Source organism: Myotis myotis, unplaced genomic scaffold (genome assembly GCF_014108235.1).
Source record: "Myotis myotis isolate mMyoMyo1 unplaced genomic scaffold, mMyoMyo1.p scaffold_m19_p_18, whole genome shotgun sequence".
NCBI lineage: Eukaryota > Metazoa > Chordata > Mammalia > Chiroptera > Vespertilionidae > Myotis > Myotis myotis.
Genome location: NW_023416322.1, coordinates 31,784,250 through 31,807,400, shown reverse-complemented (window position 1 = coordinate 31,807,400; position 23,151 = coordinate 31,784,250). Strand labels below are relative to the sequence as shown.

At 49.0% G+C, this 23,151-nt stretch overlaps 2 protein-coding genes across 2 annotated transcripts; both read left to right on the top strand.

Annotated features, from left to right (window-relative positions):
- Window positions 1-4,217: 4,217 nt before the first annotated feature.
- On the top strand, window positions 4,218-7,638 carry LOC118673573 (phosphofurin acidic cluster sorting protein 2-like). Its single transcript, XM_036344572.1, is given in 1 exon segment — window positions 4,218-7,638. A coding segment is annotated over 1 exon segment (1,377 nt). The 5' UTR covers window positions 4,218-5,198; the 3' UTR covers window positions 6,576-7,638.
- Window positions 7,639-15,932: 8,294 nt separating this feature from the next.
- Window positions 15,933-18,922, top strand: LOC118673541 (protein S100-A7-like). The gene is made up of 3 exons (XM_036344495.1): window positions 15,933-16,081; window positions 17,625-17,782; window positions 18,690-18,922. The coding sequence occupies exons 2-3, from the start codon at window positions 17,642-17,644 to the stop codon at window positions 18,855-18,857; spliced, it is 309 nt and encodes a 102-aa protein (XP_036200388.1). The 5' UTR covers window positions 15,933-16,081; window positions 17,625-17,641; the 3' UTR covers window positions 18,858-18,922.
- Window positions 18,923-23,151: the final 4,229 nt, after the last annotated feature.

Genomic DNA, 23,151 nt, shown 5'->3' with positions numbered 1-23,151 from the left:
AGGGGAAGTTGAAAGGCCCTGGTCTCCGGCAATTATTCTTCCCCTTTGCTTGGCTTCGGCTGCACCCCACCATCTGTGCGACTGGCTGCTGTTGGTTCAGCGAGGGCCAGAAAGATGATGTGGGGGGTCTCAAAAGGGGCAAATGCGAAGAGGCGGTAAAGTGCGGGGAGGACAGGGATCAAGGACAGGCAGCCTTACTAGGGGTCGGGGCAGAGGCTAGGGCTGTATGTAGGGACATGGGAATTGCTAGGGGGTTCTATTTTATCATCAGAATTGAGAGGAAGGAAAGGGAAAACAGAGCGAGCAGGAAAGAAGAGTGCCTGCAGTTCAAGAACAAAGCGCACTAGGCGGAATGCCTTTATGTCAAAACTCAGAACAAGACAGACCCACCACTGCGGGTTTAGCTGCCATGATTCTATAGTGGTTAGTAGGCAACAGCCTCGGTTCCATTCCTAGTCACGGCAAGAGCCTCTGTGGTGCTTAGAGCTTAACTTTCAAACCCGGCAGGCAGGCTGCGCCCCTTCCTTATCTGGGGCCACAGGCCAGCGCTTTCCTCCCTGCCACCACTTCAGGGGAAGGGAAGGAAACCCTGCGCTGCAGGAACCTGACCTCCCTCTCCGCTTAGACTCTCCGCACGAGGACACCCAAGAAAATGCTTCCCCTTCAGTTCGACCCCCAAATGCCAGAGTCCTTCGTGCCCCAATTGCCCAGCGAGGACGCTTATGTGCTAGCATTGCTGGGAAATGTTGCTTCTGTCAGATTCTAAAGGATCTTAAAGACCAGATTAAAAAAAAAAAGTTTGCATCAGATAAGTGACACCTCCTCGGTAGACCTGTTTAGCTGCTTCAACCTTGGTTCCTGGGACTCGGTGTCCTTATATTCACCATGTCAACCCCTCTCACATATTCAAGGATTTTTAAATACCTGTGGGCGGCCACTCAACCCGCCAAATGGTATCGCTTCTGTACCACAGAGGCAAGAACAAGCCTGCCCTGTCCCTAGTAGCCTAGTGGCTAGGATTCCGCACTTTCACTGCCACGCCCCGGGTTCGATTCCCGGTCAGGGGACTCCTTTTGCGCCGTCTGACATGTCCTCCCGCAGGAATCTGCTTCATCTCCGCACGTGCGGTGTGTGCGCTCCCCGCACCGAGTCTTCAACTCCCGCAGCAGGGACACGGGGGCTCGCGCTTCTGGGGACTCACGGGTCTTGCTTTTCTCTACGGCAGCCGCCCTCCCGCACAAAGGGCTTCGGAGGGCTCCTCGGCCTCCCGCTCAGGTGCACACGGCGGTGCGGAGGTCGCATCCCGGGGGGCTGCACCCGAGGCCGCGGCACCTGCCGAGCCGGCGCAGCCCGCATCGCGGAGAGGAGGGAGGGTGGGTGCGCGCCCCGGAAACGCGCCGGGCGGCGGGGCCTCCCCAGCTCGGTCGCACAAAAATGTTTGCTCGGCTTCGGGAGAGGTGCGGCCGCCAGGGGTGACTGTCCGTCTGTCTCTCGAGCTGGGTAGGGAGGCGACGTGAACCAACTAAGGCAGCGCGTGAAGTCGGCGCAACCGGAAAACGCCGAGCGCGGCCGCGAGCAGCGGGAGGAGCAGGAATCCGCACCAGCTCCGACCACCGTCCCAGGGCCCAGTCCCACGAGGACTGTTGCCCTTAAACCCGCAGACACTCCCCGGTGCGGGGCACGGTTTCCCTTTGCCCTCCGAAGACCGGTCGGGATGCGCGTGGTGTCCTCTGGGCCAGGGGCGAGCGAGAGAGCGAGGCGGGTGGGCGGCGGGGACCCCGCCGCAGAGGCCGCAGAGCGAGAAGCAGGTGTCGGCGCCGTGGCTGCGGGTCGCTGGGTCGGGTGCCGCTGCCGCCAGGCGGTCGGTCAGAAGGACCCGCGGCGGAGGGGGGGTCTCCCGTGTGCGTGTGCGGGGGCCGGGGGTGGTGACCCTGAGTGCACGGAGGAGGGACGCGAGGGCTGCACGGTGCCAGGAGGGCGCGCGCTCACACTTACCTGGCGGGGGCGACACCGATCACGAAGCTGGTTCTCCCGGGCGAGGCTCCGCCATGCACTCAGGGGTGTGGAGCCCCACGAGCTCTCCCCTGACCTTCCGGGTCCCTGGTGCCACACTGCGCCCCCCGGCCCCACCCAGGCTCCCCCATTTCCTGACCCAAGTGTGTGGATCCCTCTGCCTCCGGCGCCGCGCCTCCTCCTGTCCAGACGGTCACTCCCACGGTCACCACAAATGTCCCCCGGTGCGTGGTGCTGGGGAAGCGTGACCGACGTGTCCCCATGACCTCCCACTCCACAGTCCTCCTCCGGCCAGGTCCGAGGGAGGCACCCCTTCCAGGAACAATGAGGCCGTGACCCTGCTTTCGCCTGGAGGCTCCCTTCCCCTTTCCAGCACGCCCTTTCCCTCCTGGGGCTAGCCAGCTGCAAAAGTTTATTTAGCATGCAAAACGAAAGTACACTGGAGGAGAAGATTCATGGGGGCTGCCCAGAGAGATGCCTTGGCCTTTAAGGGAGAGTCATGGAGGCAGAAGTGAGCCAGCTGGGCTGTGTGGACTCAGAAAACAAGTTCAGAGACAAAAGAAGGGCCCTTACAGCAGTGGCTCTCAACCTGGGCTGCACATTAGAATCACCTGGGAATCTTTTTAAAATCCTGATTTCTGGGCCTCATCCTCCAGAAATTCTGTTTCTTTGTTACTAATGTTGTGGCCTCACCCCATAACAAACAGAATTTCCGGAGGATGAGGCCCAGAAATCAGGATTTTAAAAAGATTCCCAGGTGATTCTAATGTGCAGCCAAGGTTGATAACCACTGCTCTAGAGAGAGAGTGTGTGTTTGTGCTTGCAGGTGCACTGGGTCCTTTGCCTTAAGTGTTTTTGTCTGTTTTCTAAAGGCAGGAATTTTAGGGGAGGTCTGGGGGGGGGGGGGGATCTCCATAGAATAGTCATCAACTTTCCAGGTGTGTCCATTAATATGCTGATTCATCAAAATTAGCACATAGGGTCAGGGCCATGGTCTCTATTGATTGGTTGGTGCTTGTGGGGGGGAGGGGGGGGGGAGAGGAAGGGAGGAATCACTGGTCCTGATGTCAGCTATGGTGTCGCCTTTTCTGGTTTTGGTGCTTTTCTGGTCCTGGAGTTGAAACACAACTGAGACCTAGATATTCTTTCTAGTTTGAACAAAATGCTGTCTCAACAAACTGGAGGCTTTGTTCCTATGATTATTTGATGCTGATCAGAACCTCCTTGTCCTGAGGGCTCAATGCTTAATGGAGTGAGTGCACATGCAAAGGAGAAGAGTCAGGTGAGTCAGGGTGCTGCTGGGTGAGGCCAGTGGGAATGGGCTGTCTGTCTCCGTTTCCCCACTCCACTTGCCAAAACTGTCTCCTAATTGTTTACTCTCCTGCCTCACAGGGAGGAGAGCAATGGACAGAGAGAATCCGGGCATGTGGAAAAGTCTCCTTCAGGCACACAGCAGAGAAGAAACTGCCGGAGGCCCAGGGAAGAAGCTTCTGTAGAGACCCTAAGTTCTACTAGAGACTTAATCAATACACACTATTAGCTCACAGTTTCTGTGAGGACGAATCCAGCCTGGCCCAGCTGGTACTACTGCCAGTGTCTCTCACTGAGGTCTCAGCTGAGGCGGGATCTGTGTCACCCAGGCTCTGAGCTCACATGGGGCATCTTTGGGATTCAGTTTGGATTGAAGGCCTGATGTCTGTCCTCTCTGTCTGTTGGTCTCGTTCAGTGCTAGGCCATGTGGATCTCTCCAGCTAGCAACTCATAACTCAGAGGCTTATTCTTTAGAGTGAGTTACTGAGAGAGACAGAGACAGAGAGACAGAACACAGGTCAGAGTGAGCAAATGGGCAGGCATTGACTTTTTTTTTTAATTAAAAAAGCTGATTTTCAAAAGAGGAAGGAAGAGAGTGAGAAACATCTGTGTGAGAGAGAAGCACTGATTGGTTGCCTCCTGTACATGCCTTGACTTGGGATCGAACCCACAACCTAGGTATGGGGAATGTCCTCTGACAACTCCATAAAGACTCTTAGTTGCCTAAGAACACCTGAGATTCGGGCCAGAAGGCATGGCCAGATATGTTACAGCCCCTTTATCTCATTTATACAGCGAAGGTTTTTTGCTCAGACTCTCAGAAAGTAATGCCAATGGAAACACCAGAGTTAAAAACCAGCCACCTGTGTTTCCTTAGCCTGGGTTCTGTCAACCCTTAACCTTAATTCTACATTGAGGATTTAAACATATAGCTCAAGTAAAGTCAGATTCTCTACCACAAGAAAGGGAAGGTACTGATGTCTGGATCCAACAGACAACTTAGCCAAATTCTTCTGATAGGCAGGGAACTGACGGGCTCAATGGGCCCTTTTTTGGATCCTGGCACCAGGTTGGGTCTGCAAGGTGGTCCTAGGTGAGCTTCTTTGGAATCCTGCCGCACTATGCCAAGTAAATGTCAAGATAAGAAGCATTCAAACCTGTGCAGGATTTTTGTGAGTTTATTGGAGCCAAACTGTCAACAATTGCTGGGAAGCAAAAGCTCAATGGATTGAAATAATGCTCTAGAAAATGGCAGTTTTGCACCTTACTTTATACATTACAATCAAAAGTGGAGATGTATGTGGGTCCCATGAACTACACAGATAATAGATTAGGGATGCGGGAGAAAGCAAAGCAAGGAAATCTCTGGGAATGGATAAAAAGTAAAATGATAGACACTTCTTTTATGCAGGTGGATGTAGGATAGTTAGCGGTCAGCAATGAACTCAAGAACAATGAGCAGATTTGTGGTCTCTGCAGAGCACAGAGCAGTGCCTGTGCTTTGAGGGGTCTGGAAAAAGGAAAATCCCTTTGACATCCCAAAGATATGTTACAGTAGATGCCAAAAGACAATAGAAAGGCTCCTTTAAGGTAAAGATTGACTTTGTCAGGGAAGATTCTGGCCTAACACAAGACTACACACCATAAACCTCTCTTAGTTAACAAGTTTTAATTTCAGGCCAAACTTTGTAATTTAGTTAGTTTAGGTTTCTGAGTTTGAAAGGCCGCCATGCAGGCCTTACCTGAGCATCACAGGTGGGCGTGTGACCCCCTTTTCATCCACACTCTCCTTCAGTCACTCGTGTCCCACCTCTTGCCACCCATCATGTCCCTCCTCTGTCCCACCATAGGGGGAGAGACCATCAAAGGCCTATATGCTGCAAGCAGCTGAAGCTTCCTCACCACCTGCAGGCCTGGCTGGCACACCCACCGTGCTCAACACGCCAGTGCCCATGAACCTCTTCTCTACCTGTGAGGTGGACTGCTTCAGCCCCAGCTGCATGCCCAGGTTGTGCAGCCTGACTGTAAAGAAGCTTGTGGTCTTGAAGGAGCTGGAGAAGGAGCTCATCTCCATGGTGATAGCAGTGAAAATGCAGGGCTCCAAGGGCATCCTGAGGTCCCATGAGATTGTGTTGCCCTCCAGCGGGCAAGTGGAGAGCGACCTGGCGCTGACATTCCTCCTGCAGTACCCACACTTCCTCAAGAGAGAAGGCAACAAGCTACAGATCATGCTGCAGCAGAGGACGTGCTATAATAACCGGATCATCCTGGGCTACAAGACACTGGCCACAGGCGCCATCCACATGGCCGAGGTAAAGCAGCGACTCCCCCCCCCCCCCCCCCCCCCCCCCAAGGGTGGCCAAATGCTGAATCTCTGCAGCAGCTTCAAGGAGGTCTCCACCAAGGTGGCTGAGATCTGGATCTTCTCCCTGTCCAGTCAGCCCATCGACCATGAGGACAGCTCCATGCAGGCCAGCTCCAAGGCCAAGTCCATGGATAGTTACACTGAGGGGGGGTCTGAGAGCTTCTCCTCTGAGATGGAGACCAGCTACAATGCCATGCACAGGCAGGACATGAATGAGCATGACTTTGAGCTGGGGCAGCCCGAGAGGCAGCAGCGATCCATGCAATGAAACTTGAAGCAGAAAGTCATGGGGCTGCTTCCCAGATCCAGTGTCTCAGAGGAGGTCCTGGACTCGAATCAGGACCCTACGGAGCATGTCCCAGAGGTGGAGGACCTGGACCTTTCGTATGACAGCCTTGAGAATCCCAGTGACAGTGGCCAAGACATGGAGGACGATGACAGCATCCTCAGCCCCCACAAGACCAAGCTCAGGCCATACTTCGAAGGCCTGCCACACTCAAGCTGGCAGACAGAGAGGAGGACCATCCTCAGTACTTGGAGCCAGAAGGAGCCTCCGAGTCTGGTCAACATGCTTGTGAAGACCCAGGGTCTGGGTAGCAAACAGCTGAGTGACAGTGTCTCCGACTTGGTGGCCTACAGCACACCCACCATCAAGGTGAACAAGATCTGGATCTTCTCCCTGTCCAGCCAGCCCATCAATCACCAGGACAGCACCATGCAGGCCAGCCCCAAGGTGGAGTCCACGGATAGCTTCTCCGAGGGAGAGTCTGAGATCGTCTTCTCTGACCTGGAGGCCAGCTACAATGCCATCCGCAGGCATGATCTGGACGAGGATGACTTGGACCTGGAGGACCTGATAGTAAGAAGGAGGCCCATGACCAGGTGAGAGAAGTACCAGCAGAAAGACGCAGTGTGGCTGCGCAGGTTCCAAATGACGGAGGAGGTCCTGGAGTCAGAGCAGGACCCTGTGGAGCAAGACCCCGATGTGGACAAGGACCTGGCCCTTCTGTTTCACAGGCTAATGAACCGCAGAGACAGTAGCTCAGAGACGGGGGATGATGACCGCCTCCTAACCCCACCCATGCCTGAGCTCATGACAAACTCTGAAAGCCTGTCAAGTGGCTCAGACCTGGAGGAAGATGACAGAGTCCTCAGCATCCCCAGGCACAAGCCCAGGCCATACTTTGAAGGCCCCATCAAGCTGCCTAGACCTGGAGGAAGATGACAGAGTCCTCGGCAGCCCCAAGCACATGCCCAGGCCATACTTTGAAGGCCCATCAAGCTGCCTAGACCTGGAGGAAGATGACAGAGTCCTCAGCAGCCCCAGGCACAAGCCCAGGCCATACTTTGAAGGCCTGTCAAGTGGCCCAGACCTGGAGACCATAGTCCTGATCTTCCAAAAGGAGGAGTTGCTTCCCGTATGGTGGTAGGCCCCACTTCCAAGGCCATGTCAGATCTGGGTGTTTAAAGAATGAGAAGGGGATGAGCCCATGATTCAGGGACCAACTTCAAACAGCCCTCTTTATTGTCAGAAACATATTGCAACTATTGTGACAAACAGCCAAGTCCTAACCCAGCATCTCCTTTATGACTCACCACCACCAGAAAGGCTATAGGTATCTTCCATTCCCTGAACCAAAAGTTCTTTGGCAACAGGGACTACACATCCAGGTCAATCACTTGGAGCCATGTCACAAGCATTTTCTGTTTATCCTGAGCCACTCTTTCATTCATCCCAATGGACTCTGGACCCCAGCTGTCCTTGGCTGTTTGGAGTGGAGACCTGGACCATTTGTTCAAGGTACAGAATTTAAGAACCCACTGAGCACCACTCACTGTACTTTAGGATGAACGTATGGCCAGAGCAATATTTTATTTTATTTTATTTTATTTATTTATTTATTTATTTATTTATTTATTTTACAGTTGTTTGCACAACATTTATTGTAATCCAGGGAATCTTTTAATGTCTGTTACATGTATTTTTTTTAATTAAATCTTTATTGTTCAGATTATTACATTTGTTCCTCTTTTTTTCCCCCCATAACTCCCCTCCTCCCAGTTCCCGCCCCACCCTCCGCCCTCACTCCCCACCCACTGTCCTCATCCATAGGTGCACAATTTTTGTCCAGTCTCTTCCCGAATCTCCCACACCCCTTTCCCCCCCAGGAATAGTCAGTCCATTCTCTTTCTATGTCCCTGATTCTATTATAATCAACAGTTCATTCTGTTCATCAGATTATTTATTCACTTGATTCTTAGATTCACTTGTTGATAGATGCATATTTGTTGTTCATAATTTGTATCTTTACCTTTTTCTTCCTCTTCCTCTTCTTAAAGGATACCTTTCAGCATTTCATATAATCCTGGTTTGGTGGTGATGAACTCCTTTAGCTTTTCCTTATCTGTGAAGCTCTTTATCTGACCTTCAATTCTGAATGATAGCTTTGCTGGATAAAGTAATCTTGGTTGTAGGTTCTTGGTATTCATCACTTTGAATATTTCTTGCCACTCCCTTCTGGCCTGTAAAGTTTCTGTTGAGAAATCAGCAGACAGTCGTATGGGTATTCCCTTGTAGGTAACTGAGTTTCTTTCTCTTGCTGTTTTTAAGATTCTCTCTTTATCTTTTGCTCTTGGCATTTTAATTATGATGTGTCTTGGTGTGGTCCTCTTTGGATTCCTTTTGTTTGGGGTTCTCCGCGCTTCTTGGACCTGTAAGTCCATTTCTTTCACCAGGTGGGGGAAGTTTTCTGTCATTATTTCTTCAAATAGGTTTTCAATATCTTGCTCTCTCTCATCTTCTGGCACCCCTATAATTCTGATGTTGGTACGCTTGAAGCTGTCCCAGAGGCTCCTTACACTATCCTTGCATTTTTGGATTCTTTTTTCATTTTGCTTTTCCGGTTGGGTGTTTTTTGCTTCCTCGCATTTCAAATCATTGACTTGATTCTTGCGCTCCTCTGGTCTGCTGTTGGGAGTCTGTATAATATTCGTTATTTCAGTCCGTGTATGCTTAATTTCTAGTTGGTTCCCCAATATAAGATCGAGGGTCTCATTAGTTTTCTTATAGATCTCATTAAGTTTATCGGCGGCTTCTAAACAGTTCTTGAGAGACCTTAAAAGTGTGGTTCTGAACTCTATATCTTCCATTGACAATTTTGTCCTGTTTCTTTGTCTCCGAATTTTGTTATGCTTCCTTGGTGCACCCCCTAGTGGTCTTTGTTCGCAGTCTTATAGTTAAATCTTGATTGTTGTAGCTAATTCCAGGGAGGGTTTGACCTCCAGGCCAAGTGGCTATGAGAATCAGCTGTGTCAGCAGTGAGAGAACTTCTGTCCTCTAGGGAGGTGCTAATCTAGCCTTTGCCTGAGGCTATCCGGCAAATGCCTGTGTGCAGGGCTTGGGCAGGGCGGGTCGCACAGGATCAACAGGGTGGGCCAGAGAGAGCAGTTATGGCGGCTCTCAGTCCTGTCCCCAGGGGCTCTGCCTCTCTGAGTCCCAGCACCCGCTGCAAAGCTCAGAGAGAAAGCTGCACTCGCTCTGACCGAAGCCGACAGTCCCGCTTCTCCCGTTTGAGTCTGGGTCCCTAAAGACTCGGCCGGATCTGGAGCTCAGATTCTGCGACTCCCTCCCGATTGAAAACGCCAACCGCGCCTCCGCCGCCAGCCCACTCCACGCACTCTGCACCTCAGAATTTGACTTCAGCACTGCGCCTCCTCTGAGTGTCCGTATGCGTTTCTCTTTCCTCCTAGTTGTAGGACTTCCACTCAGCCGGCGTTCCTGTGGTTCTGGGTGCTGTCCCTTCCGTTTTTTGGTTTCACTTTTGAAGTAGTTGTTCAAAGCAGCAAACTCCGGTGTTAACCTATGCCGCCATCTTGGTTCTCCCTTAATATTTTAAAGAATTTATCTCCCCTCAATGCTCACACTTTAGAAGTGAAGACAAAAAGAATAAAAGAGAAACTGTGGATGCTGGAGATGTACAGTGACACACAGTATAACCCAAGGAGGGAGGGGTAACTTTCTGAAGAGGAGAAGTGGACCGAGATACCTTAGATGAGGCATTTGAATGAATGTCAACACCTAGTGTTCAAGCAAGCAAACCAGGGAAAGAGATTCCAGACCATGACACGTGAGCAAAACTACAGCACAGAACAGACATGACATCAGGAGGACAGAGACACGTCTAGAGCCAAGAGTGTTGGAAGTGAGGGGTTTGGGACAGGCACCAACTATGTCCAACCCAGTACCCAATCCCTCTTCTGAACTAACAGAGCCCAGTTTGCTTTGGGTTTAGGGTGCCTAGTACCCCCATGTGTGTCTGATCTCCTCTAAGCCATTCTGACAGTGCTGTCCTTGCTTTCCCTATGCCCCTTCCAACCAAGAGTGAACATGTGTCCCACCAGTTCTGCCCAGTGAAACTGAGTGATGCTGGGCCAGGCTTCTGGGACTCTGATTTTCTGACAGAAGGGGACAGGGAGAGATGGCCCTGCCATGCCTCAACCCATGCCTGGGTTGCTGGTCCGGGACACAGGCAGTCATCAGAAATACTTACCCAAGTGAGTTGAAGAGTTACAGTTTCATAAAAACCTCCAAATGAATGACTTTAGAAACTTTATTCATAATTGCCCCACACTGGAAGTAACCAAGATGTCTTTCAAAAGGTGAATGAATAAACAAACTGTGGCACACCCATACAGTGGAATATTATCCAGCAAGAAGAAGAATTGAGCTATCAAGCCACAAGAAAACATGGAGGAAACGACAAGGATATTGCTGAGTGAAGGAAGCCATTCTGAAGCAGCCACATACTGTATGATTTCAAATATATGACATTATAGAAAAAGCAAAACCATATTGACAATTAAAATATCAGTAATCATGAAGATTCAGGATAGGAGGGGATGGCTGAATAGTTGGGGCACCAGTGATTTTTGAGGCAATGAAACAGCTTTGCATGATACTGTGATGATGAACATGTGGCATTACACATTTGTCCAAAACCACAGAATTTCACAATAGGAACTGAACCCTAGTTAAACCATGGACTTTAGTTCATAATAATGTATCAATATTGGTTCATCAATTATAACAAATGTTCCACACTAATTAAGATGTTAATAAACAGGGGATACTGTGGGGATAGAGGGTATATAGGAAATAAACTCTCTGTTCCAAAATTTTCAGCCAATATAAAACAGTTCTAAAAATTAGAGTGTATTAATAATAAAAATAATAAGATATTGTGGTGTTTTTTTTTTATTGTAAGCCAAGGTAGATTGAAACAAATAGCCCTGGAGAGTTATCTGGGAGTACCCTCCTGACCTATGATGCCGAGTTATGAGCAAGCATTCTATTTTCTTCTTTTCTATATTATCTGGAGCTCTCTTACAATCTTATCTAAAAGCTAGCTAATAAATCAAATCTGTTGTTTGAGAACTAAGTCTCTGAATGTAAATTTAATAGCATTTTAGATTTCCTGTCCACCAGGAAATTACTTAACCAATTTATTTTTTAAAATATAATTTTATTGATTTCAAAGAGGAAGGGAGTGTGAGAGGGAGATAGAAACATCATTGAGGAGAGCGAATAACTCATCAGCTGCCTCCTGCATGCCCCACACTGGGGATTAAGCCCGCAACCTGGTCGTGTAACCAGGAATTGAACCCGATATCCTGGTTCATAGGTTGATGCTCAACCACTGAGCCATGCTAGCTGGGCCCAATTGATTTTAATTCCTTGGCCTATCCATCTCTCCTCCCCAGAAAGTTACCCTTCTCTTCTTGGGTTATAGACTGTGTCATTGAACATCTCCAACATCCACAATTTCTATTTTATTCTTTTTATCTTCACTTCTAAAGTGGGAACATTGAGGGGAGATAAATTCTTTAAAAATTTTTCTTGCCATTATGTTCATCCTAAAGCACAGTGAGTGGTGCTCAGTGGGCTCTCCTTAAATTTTGTACCTTGAATAAATGGTACAGATCTCAGCTCCAAACAGCCAAGGACAGCTGGGGTCCAGAATCCATTGGGATGAATGAAAGAGTGGCTCAGGATAAACAGTAAATGCTTGCGACATTGTTCCAAGTGAATGACCTAGATGTGTAGCATGTGTTGCCAAAGGAATTTTGGTTCAGCAATTGCAAGATACCTTCAGCCTTTCTGGTGGTTGTGAATGATATGGAAGATGCTGGGGTGGACTTGGCTGTTAGTCACAATTGTTGCAAACACTAATTTCTCTGACAATAACTAAGGCTGTTTTGAAGTTGGTCCCTGAAACATGGGCTCATCCCCTACTTATTCCTTAAACACCCCAGACTTACACAACCAGAGACTGCCCTGGGCCCTTTCCAATACCTCACCAGACAGGGTGGCTGATCCCCACATGAACAGGCCAGCAGAGGTCAAAATCCCTGGTCAAATGAGCTGGAAACCATTGAAAAAAGTAGATAAAGTGATGATCATGTGATATCTAAAGCAGAATTATAAAAAAATTATGGCACATTCATATAAAGGCATATAAGTATACAATGAAGAACAAACACAGTACAGGATAGGGATTATGAATGTAATACTGAGAAAAATAAGGCAGACACTGAAGAATACATAGAATATGTTTCCCTTCAAGTAAAATTTGAAAGCCACGGAAATGGCACTATTCAGGAATGTATGCTTAGGTGGTAAAATGAAACAGATAGAGGGTCTCATTATAAAAGTTCAGATGCTGGTTTTGGAGAATAGAGAAAGAAGGCTGGTGTGGATGGTGGCAATGTTTAATTGACATTGGAGACAGTCACAAGTGTAAGATTCATTAGGCTGTGTATTGTAGTTTGTTGTACTTTTCTGCATAATTAATCTATATTTTTAAAAAAAGCATGGAGAGAACACGGGACAAACTAATTATTTACATTGGTGAGCATGCATAAAAATACACCAGAAAACATATATTGCTTTTTTTGGCTTTTTTGGGGAAATTGAATGGTAATGAAGATTAAAGGAATATTGTTGGGGTCCATCCCCAGCAGGTCCAGGGGTTCCCAAACGTGTGGACGGAGTCATTGAAAAAGGAAGGAATGACATGGAGACAGCGTTCAGTTGATTAGCAGCCTAGCCAGGTTCTCTAGTCAGGTTCTAGCCAGGTTCTGTGTTTATTGTCTTGTTACATCTGTATTTATACCAGTTGATTTTAATCTTATCAATTCTATTCCAAAGGTTAGGGCGTTTCTTATCTCCATTCCAAGGTTACTCTATTGTTCTATTAAGCTACAAGGGAGTAACTGAAGGAGATTATCCTAAGTAAAGATTATGTAGCTTAAGCGTGATTGTTTGTAGTTAAAGTGATTAATTACCCGCCTGGTACTTAGTTAAGGGGTTTTATTCCCTCCCTTACTCCAGGGAAAAATCCTCACCTGGGGAAACAACCTTTCTCTGGGAGGTGGTCCTGTTTAAAACACATAGCCTTAAGAGGGGGAGCAAACATATGCCATATACACCAGGTCCCTTGAAACATAAGCTGTGCACATGTTTCTTCCCTGCAGCAAGGGTGGACTGGCTTCCAGCAGAATATAAGTATATAAGTAAAAATAAGATACTTTGCAATAGATTAATGATGCTTAGATTCTGGAAGCTAAGGACTATACATAGTTCAGACTCTGAAAGTGAGGCCAAGATTGAATAAAGCAAAACTTAGATATACAAATTAAAAATGAATTTGAAGTATCTTGACATTGTTCACATTTCAAAAGCTATACCAGGGCGAATGTGGGAATGACATTTCAGTTCTTCTGGTCCAAGTGACCCCCTCTCCAGGTTTCCTGCGTGTCCTTCACAGCAGGCTTTTAGTGGTGGTGAGAACACATTACATAAGTGAACCAGAGAGGGCTGGTGCTGGTGCAAATGTGGACATAACTGGGGACAGAAGGGCCAGATGTGGAAGCCCAATGCATTTGGGGTCGGGGGGATCCTGACCCAGGCTCAGCAATGGGCCTGGTCCCAGGGTGCCCAATGCCGGAGCAGTCCCCTCACTCAGGGGAGGATGCTCTAAGGCTGTGGTTCTCAACCTTGGCTGCACATTAGAATCACCTGGGAATGTTTTTGAAATCCTGATCTGGGCCTTATCCTCCGGAAATTGTGTTTCTTTGTTATGGGGTGAGGCCACAACATTAGTAACAAAGAAACAGAATTGCCGGAGGATGAGGCCAGGAAATCAGGATTTTCAAAAGATTCCCAGGTGATTCTAATGTGTAGCCAAGGTTGAGAACCACTGCTCTAAGGGAAGCAGAGAGCAGGAACAAGGATTCCTTAGTGAGTCACCAGGGCGGTTCCCCAGAGAGCCCCAGGGCTCCTCCTATCCTCCAAGCTCCTGTCTCCTGCACCTGAACTAGATTTTACACAGCAGGTTGGGACACAGCAGATTCTAGGGCACTGATGGCGAACCTTTTGAGCTTGGCGTGTCAGCATTTTGAAAAACCCTAACTTAACTCTTGTGCCCTGTCACATAGAAATATTTTGATATTTGCAACCATAGTAAAACAAAGACTTATATTTTTGATATTTATTTTATATATTTAAATGTCATTTAACAAAGAAAAATCAACCAAAAAAATGAGTTCGCGTGTCACCTCTGACTCGCCTGTCATAGGTTCGCCATCACTGTAAATCTAGGGCATGACCACTGACTCCTAAGCAGACTGTTTTACATAAGGGAAGGAGGGACATCATCGAAGAATTTATAGGAAGGCATCATCATGGGAGGGGAGGCAAAGTTGCCCCATTTCCTGCTGGCTCATTTCATGGTGGTCACCATCCCTGAGTCTAGAGACAGTGGCTTCCTTGGTGGGTGAGGCAGCCCCTGGAGCTGCAAAGCGAAGTTCTAGAGCAGCCATGGGCAAACTACGGCCCATTTGAAATGAATAAAACTAAAAAAAAAAAAAGACCATACCCTTTTATTTAATGATGTTTACTTTGAATTTACATTAGTTCACACAAACACTCCATCCATGCTTTTGTTCCGGCCCTCCAGTCCAGTTTAAGAACCCATTGTGGCCCTCGAGTCAAAAAGTTTGCCCACCCCTGATCTAGAGTGTGGGGCTAACGCCAGAACTGAGAGCTCTGATCTTGTCTCTTCCCTCACCTGTGGATGATGTGTGTGGGGAGCAGCTACAGTGTTTGGACAGGTTCAAGCCTTGGACTGATGAGAGGGCACAGTCCTCTCATTGTGCCAGTCCCAGCTTGGATGGCAGGTCCCTCCCAGCACAATTATAGCCAACAGCTGTAGTTGTGAGCTTGAACCTATGGTCCGAACACATGGCCCCATGTGCCTGAGTGATGTAGGCCTGATAGAGTTCAGCTGCATGTAGTTGAGTAGGATTGAAACCACGAGAATGTTGGAAACATCTTTATGATGCCCTTACTTAGCCCCATGGCGTCTGCTATAAAATAAAGACATGGCTGTGGGCATTGTCGCTGTCTCTCAGAGAAGCAGCATCCCACCCAGACCCATCTTTCATTCTCTTGTCGGTCTTTTCTAAGCCTTTCAGCTGTGCCACTCAGGTTCACCCTTGGCCATCCTGGCCAGGCACAGACGTGCTATCCACTCTGTGCTACCTGTCACTGTGGGTCATGACACCTCTTCCTCTCTTAGCCTTTCAGTGAGGACCCCATATAAACATGGGAGTGAGGTGACCCTGCCTCCCTCCCCTGGACTTTGAGTTCACAGGCCTTGCAGTGACCCCAGAGGTCCAGTAGTGGGGTTAGGAGGGAGGTTTTGAATCAGGCTTTTCTGGGACCATATGTTGAGCTTGCTGTCTATCAGCCTGGTGCACATAGGAACTTTGCTTACCTCTTACTCCCTCAATTCCCTGTCCTCAACATGAGGGTAACAGCACCATCTCATAAGGTTTTGAAGGTTTAGGAGGAATATCAATTTAATAGGTAAGGTGATGCGTGGTATAGTTATGGACTTATAAACCACTGGTCAGAGTTTTTGTTAGATGTCAGACAAACTTGTAGAAGGTGATGAGCAAACATAGATGATGCTGCCTTCAGAGACCCATCCTCTTTAAGTTCAGAAACCCAGTGTTCTCTACCTCAATTCCTGTGTTTTTAGGACACATCCCACTGTCTTCCCTTCCCCAGCCCTAGGTTTTCTTACCCACAGAATAATGCTCTAGAATAGTGCAATCCCTTGGGTGTTGCCTAAGATTTTATTGGAAGATAATAAACACACTCTCCTAGGTGTGTGCCACCCACCTGAGTGAGGCAATGGTCCATTAAGCAGGGAGAGAACATGGCCCAAATGCCTGGGAGGAGCCAGACTGAGCCTTATAAAGGGACCAGTCTTTGCCCAGATGCACAGCACACTCATCCTTCTCTTCAGTGACACCTCGTCAGATCTGGTGAGTCTGCACCTGTTTGCCAGGGGGGTTCGTCAGGGCTCAGTGTGTTCTTCTGTGTCCAGGAATAGGGAGAGTGGTGATGGGAGCGGATTCAGGAACCTGTATCCAGTCTGAACTCTGCCTGTTATGTGTCTTTCCAACTTGAACCCACTTGGTCCCAAGGGCCTATCTACAACAAGATGTCTGTACTGATGCTCCCATTGCTCCTTTGGCTCTTCTGTGCCAACTCTGTTGATACATCCCTGGTGGGAGCTCAGTATATGAACCTTCCTCTGCTCCTTGTCTTCTTTTCTCTCTGGAATCATCTGACTCTCAGGCCATGGCCTTTGCACCCGAACCTCAGGGGAGAGTGGGTGGCTCTCCCAAAGTCTGGAAGATTCTCCTAAACCCAGACCTGGGATGCCCACTTACTTTGCCCTGGTGATAAGATTTCCCACTATGTGGATCAGGGACCCATCAACTAAAGTTTTGGACCTCGTGCCCAGCTGAGGGAATGACCAGTGACCTTTTGTGCCCACGGCTCAGCTAAGGCCTTGGCTAAGTTGACAGAAGGCCTTAGGTGTTTTCACTTAGGGACATAACAGGAAGGATCTTTCTCCCAGATCAGGAGACAGTGGTAGTTTTTGTTAGATGCCTGGGAGCCCATACACATTTCTTGAGAGTTTGGGAAAGTCTGAGGTGTGAGGGCTGCACTGTCCCTTTTCTCTGCTTGGGGTCCAGACTGTTGGTGGAGGTACTGGCTTTGGGAAGTCAGACCTCTTAAATGTGGTCTAGCCTTGGGGTTCCAGAGAGCAGGGAGGTACAAAGGTCATCTGAAGGAGCCTATCTCCCCACATTCCACCCAAGATTCTAAAACTGAGGCAGGTATTTCTGTTCATTTCAAACATGATGCCAACACTGGTCAGCAGTCCTTCTTTCAATCTGCTGGGGATGGTCTAGGAAACCTTGTGGGAGCTCAGGACAGGGCTGTATATCTCTGCTCACACTCACCATCCTACTCACACTCACCGCTGGGAGCCTCCAGGGCCCGTTTCATTTAGACCTTGCTTTATGATCACAATGGGCACCTCAAGGGACTCATTCCAAAAGCAGCCCAGGGCAGGTCAGGCCAGACTCCTCAGGACGTCATTTTGTCCCCATGACTCTAACCCTGACGCTGAACCTGGAGGAGATGGTGTTGATGCTCTTGAAGAGTAGAATCATCCAAACGCTGTGTTTGGCTCAGGTCCCAACTAAATGTCAGTCCTTTTCCATGTGGTTGACCCCTACCCTCTCTGCTTCTGCCTCCTGTGGTTCTGTCCACAGTGGGCTTCTGTATTCTCCCTACCTCCTCTGGGCCCTCACCTGCATGGGCCCAGGCCCCAGCTTGGTCACACTCTCCTCTTTGTGAGGATCTCATCCCTCCTCCTAGGATGATACAGCTCCTTCTGCTCCCAACTGAGGCTTACTTCACTGGATGCTCAGTTCCCACCCCGTTGTCCTGACTTAGGGACCCTCACCTGGGAAGAAGGATAACAAAGTTCCCCATCTTCCTCTCCAGCAGCTTTCTTGAAATCCAAGATGGGCCATACTGCAGCTGAACAGGCTATGATGGACTTGGTCGACCAATTCCACAAATACACCAAACCTGATGACAAGATTAACAAGAAGGGCCTGCTGAGGATGCTGAGGGAGAATTACCCTCACTTCCTCACGGCTTGTGTGAGTCGGGGTGACTTCTTAAGGTTGCTTGGGCCCTGGCATGGCGGAGGACTTTGGACAAGTCAATCCCATTCTCTGATCCTCAATATTCTCATCTGCAAAAAGGCCTAGGAGGACTCTCCTGACTTATTATCAGGATGAAAGAGATGGTACATGTGGCCAAGTGTAAAGGCATCTGTAGATCAAGGGTAGTTATCAGGTGGTGAAATAGGACAGTAAAGAATGGGTCCCCTCCCACTTGTCACTGTCCATCCAGGAGACTGAAGCCCAGAGGCTCAGGCTCTGCCTCTAGGAGCCCCCATTCAGTCCTCTGAGATCCAAGGGAAGGTGATAGAAATCCCATAGCTGACAAATTTACCACCTTTCATTACAATGAAAGAGCTCATTCACAGACCTGATTTAGTCTGACAGTTGGAATGCACTGAACTGATTACAAAAAGGGAGGCTACTAGGTGACACAGAGAGTACGTGAGCAAAAGAGGGCACTGAGCATGGAAGATTCAGGAAGACAAATAGGAGATAGGAGAGGAGGGTTAGGAATGAAGAGACAAGGGGTAGGGCCTATCTAGTTTGTGGGTAGAACTTAGGTAGATGGGGTCCTGGAAGTGGGTCCGGGGAGCAGGTCTGGATCTAAAGACCCCCCCACCCACCAGCTCATGGATCAGTGAGGCTCTGGCCTGAGTCTGCCCACCACCACTAGGTCTCTCTTTCATGCTGACATTTGGTACTAGGATTCTCCCTCAGTGACATGCAGGCTAATGCTAACGTTCCCATTAACCTCTGGTACAGTCCGCTGGCCCACAACAGCTACACCTGTGCGGCCCCAGATGTTTCTCTCCCCTCTCTGCCTCCTCCTCCTCCTATTCCACTGATAACACCTTTGATACTGAATTTATCTTTCCCACAGGAAAATAGTGGCGTAGATTTCTTGGGCGATATCTTTGAGGACAAGGACAAGAACATGGATAAGAAGATCTCATTTACTGAGTTTCTGTCGGTGTTGGGAGTCCTGGCTGTGGACTACCATGATAATAGCCACGGAGCCCCGCTCTGTTCTGGTGGGGGTGGACAGTGAGCCCAGCCCAGCCTGAGGCCTCCAGAAACCACAAGAAACAATAAAGTGTCTATTGCCCAGATAAAGCCTGTTTCCTGCTTTTCTTTGGCTATTAATGCTGTCAAAGCTGCCCCTTCTTGGTGAATGTAATTGTGGGTTCTCAGTGGGAGGACTTACCCCTGAATGTGCCAGGAGGGTGCCCTCCCTTTGGCCCCCAGCATAACTGACCACCTCTCTCAGCAGGGTCTCTGTCCACCTCTGCCCCTGCTCCCTAGTGCAGCCAGCGTGCCAGGTCCCAGGGTCAGCAGTGCTGAGCATTCTGCTGGCCCAGCCACGCTTTTCCTTCTCAAGTCATGATCAGCATTGGGCAATCCAGGAACTGCAGGGAGCAGGAGCTGAGGGAGGTGTGAACATGGTGCCTCATGCCCACATGTTCCTGCCCAGCATGACCCCAGGGACTTAGGGGAGATGGCACCACTGAAAAAGGCATTGGGTGGCAGCCATTGGGGGCACATGGGCACTGGTCACTGTGAAAGGGACACTCAGCAGCCCAGAGGATGGGATCCCTTGTCCTGTATCCTGGGCTTCTAGGCTGTGTCCTGTCCCTGTGAGTGTGTGTGACTGTGTGTGTGTGTGTGTGTGTGTGTGTGTGTGTGTGTGTGTGTGTGTTTTAGCCTGTGTGGTGTCCCTGTGGAGGTGAGAGAGCCACCCTGTCTGCTGAGCTGATCCTCCCAATGGTTTGCTAAATGCTGGGAGCTGGGTGTCTGGGGAAAGCACAGAGTGATGGCTGTTCCAGACATGAGGAGTAAAGCTAGTGCTGGAGTCCGGAGAGTGTCTGGGCAGCAAGTGAGAAGACAGGACTGAAGAGGAGCGGGGAGGAGAGGGCAGGGAATGATGAGCAGAAAGCTCAGGCTGAGTCATCAGTGACAGTCCACTCCACTAGCCATAGAAAGAGGTGTGTCATTACCCACACAGGGCCCTTCCCATTTGCCTCTGTCCTTCTTGGATCTACAGAACCAGCTCACACCTGGAGCACTGGGCCCAGCAGCTCCTTTCAGAGCTGGAGCATTGTGAGCCCACAGAGGTAGAGGCAGAGGATGAGGAGGCCTGGGGGTGGATGGTGTGGGTGCGTGGGGGGCTACGCCACACAGAGAAGAGCTTCCAGAAGCTAGGGTTAGGCAGGAGCAAAGAGTTGCTCTGATCACTGTCCCCATGGCCTGCAGTCTGGGAAGACTTCCTGGGGTGGGCTCTGGCACTGGGACTCCATGGATGGACAGGAGAGATGTTCTGTCTTTAGAAGGCACATCGAGGCAGTCATGGTGATAACATGTTCTCTTCTGGGATCTACAGAAACAGCTCCAGAGCAAGTTCCAAAAAGACCCCAAGAGGCAATGCCGAGTCCAGTGGCCTCTCCAGAGTCACAGCGGGCTCTGGGCACAGCTTTCACTGACCTTCACGAGGCAGAAGAACCACCTGCAGCGTGTGGGCAACTCTCTCCAGCTCCTGTGAAGTCTGCAGTCCCAGACCCTGGGCCACAGCGTGTCAGCGGCCACGGCAGAGAGGGCTTCCCCTTTAGATACAGTTTTGGAACCTTTGTGTTTATGTTACATATGCTTAGAATTCAATTGTATTTTTCTGATACTACTGAGTAAAATACAATCTACTTTAAAGAAAATGGAATGAAATACAATTAAAACTAAATTTAATTTAAGTTAAATCAAATTTAACTATGAACCTTCAGAGTGTTGTGCAAATCCATATTTTCTGGGCCTCGGTGCTGTTATTATGAGTTATAGGCTCTGGGAATAGGTTCTCTCTGAGAAGCCATGTAGCTCAAAGGATGTGGCATTCTTGAGACTTAAGACAATGGGGCTCTTGTAGAAATGACCAATGTGCATTTGCACAGGGTCCCTTTAAGTCAGGGCTATCCCTGTGCGACCACATTTCATTTGACTTCCTCTCCTAACAGCACATGGGCAAATTATGTTCTTAAACCCCCACCCCCACCTTCCAATTTGCAGAAAATTGTAGTTTTTAACCAACAGAAAAATGTTCCTGACCACTGCACCTGGGATAGAAACTCCACCCTGTTCCACTCCCACTGAACAGCATCCTGAGCATCACCTCTGTAGATGCAGAGCCCCAAAGAGGTGTCAGGGGACAGGAAATATCCCAGGTCCTGGGTCCACACTCTTCTCTTCTACAGGCACCGCCTGGAAATCTCCTCTGGTATCAGACCCTCTCTCAGCCCTCAGCCCCCGAGCACTCGTTCAGCTGGGCCTTTTCCTAAGGCTCTCTGTCTCAGCTGAGCCCAGACAATTACTTCCACCTGAACAAGGTTGTGCATGTGGCCTGGCTTCTCTCTTTACATCAGTCCTCCAAACCACCCTGGAGAGACCGGACTAACACCCTTCTAGGGCACCATGCCATGGCAGACGCTACAATGTCTCAGGACAAATGGGTATCAACATTGGACCAGACTCATGCCCCTGCCTCAAGGAGATCAGCACTCTAGGTTGACACAGGTATGAAACACAATTCCAATAGAATGTGATGAGTTCTACAGTTGACCTTTACCATAGTAAGTATGGAGAACATGAGCCCATTGGGGATCACACACCAGGCTCTCTTTAGGATGTGATTCCTACATCATACCAGAAAATGAGTAACTGTATGTCTATCAACTTCATCCTAATTTTTCATGGAGCATGGCAATGGTGGGAAGCATTGTGAGATTAAACAGAGGTTGGAGAATTCAAGGAGATTAGGTCCACGTCAGAGGCCATGGTCAGTAGACTTGTACATACTAGTAATGTCCTGGGAAGTGGGGCCTCCCACCGTGTGGGAAGCAACTCCTCCTTTTGGAAGATCAGGACTATGGTCTCCACAGCAGCTGTTCACTATTTCAAATTACACTTTTTAACCTGGCCTCACTTTCCAGGGTCCTTAAATAAGTTTCACAGCCGACTTCAAAACTAGAGGTTTTTACATTTTTGATTGCTGTTAACATTAGATGCGATGGACCAGAATTTGAACAATTATATTTCAACAAAAAAATAATAGTTTTAGAGTAAGGACTATGTGCTGGAACTGCTAGGTACTAGAGATCAGTGAAGCTAAAATAAGTGTTTTTCCTCCCTAATTTGGAATAAGGACATATGGGGACAATGACGTGGTGTGGTTCCCACAGTACAAGTGGGCTTAGGTGGCAGGCAGCGTAAAGGAGGAAGAGCACATTTGATTGTGGAGAAGAATTCTGTGTCCACTTCCAAGGAGAATCCCTAGAGAGAAGTTCAGATTTCTAGTCTGTTGAGATACATCATATTCAACAGGAAGGTGAGGATATGAAAGATATTTCAGGCAAAGAGAAGCATTAGAAAAATTGAATTGAGTCAGGAAACAATCAGACATATTGGGGTGGACCGGGACCATCAGGAGGTAAGTTCCCAGGACAGGAAGAGGGATGGCTGAGCAGAGAGGAAGTCAGACACCAGCTCTGGGAGCCCTGGCAGGATGGTTCCTAGCAGGACCAGCAGTCCTGGTGCAGTAGGAGAGAAGACAAGTGGAGGGATTGGTTCAAGCTGGGAGGTTTGCAGGGAGGGTATGGCCCTGAGACAAGTCAGCACCAGGGATCTTAGTCAGTGGAGAGCAGTTGGTGTGGTGGATCATGGGGTGCAGGCGGCATAGAGACATAAGAGGGAACTGACAGGGGAAAAGTGAAAAGGTCCAGAAAAGCAGGTCTCCTGAGTTTGAGAGCAGGTGGAAGGAGAAGGAACAGGGGAGGGGACAGACAATACCAGTGAGAGAGTGAGGTATAGGCGGGAAAAGCTCAGACATGTCCTAAATGATGACAAGCTGCAGGGGATGGGCAGGAGAGGATGCCCCTGAAGTGGAGGGAGGTGACGGTCTCAGAACTGAGATGCTAATGACACGGTGAGAGCAGGAGGTGGAGGAGTCAACCACATGGACAAATACCTCACCCCCTGAGTTTCCTGCAGGTGGGACACAAGATTTTGTAGGCAATTGGCTAATTTCTCCCTGAAGAATATGGCCTGATTGAGGGGTTAGCAGGAGACTGTGAGTAGGAGGTAGGGAGTGACCAGCTGGATGATGGGATCCTCAAGGAGGGGAGCTACTGAAGCAGCAGGTATGTGCCTAGAGGTGGCCCTGGATGTGCAGCTGAGTGCTGACTGGCCTCCTGGCCCATGGAGAGACCCCATGTGTGGGAGAGCCAATGCTTGCTGAGGAAGCACTTGTGTCCTGCTTGTTTCTGAAATCCTCAGTCCCTAGCACATTTTATGACCTCAAAGAGCCC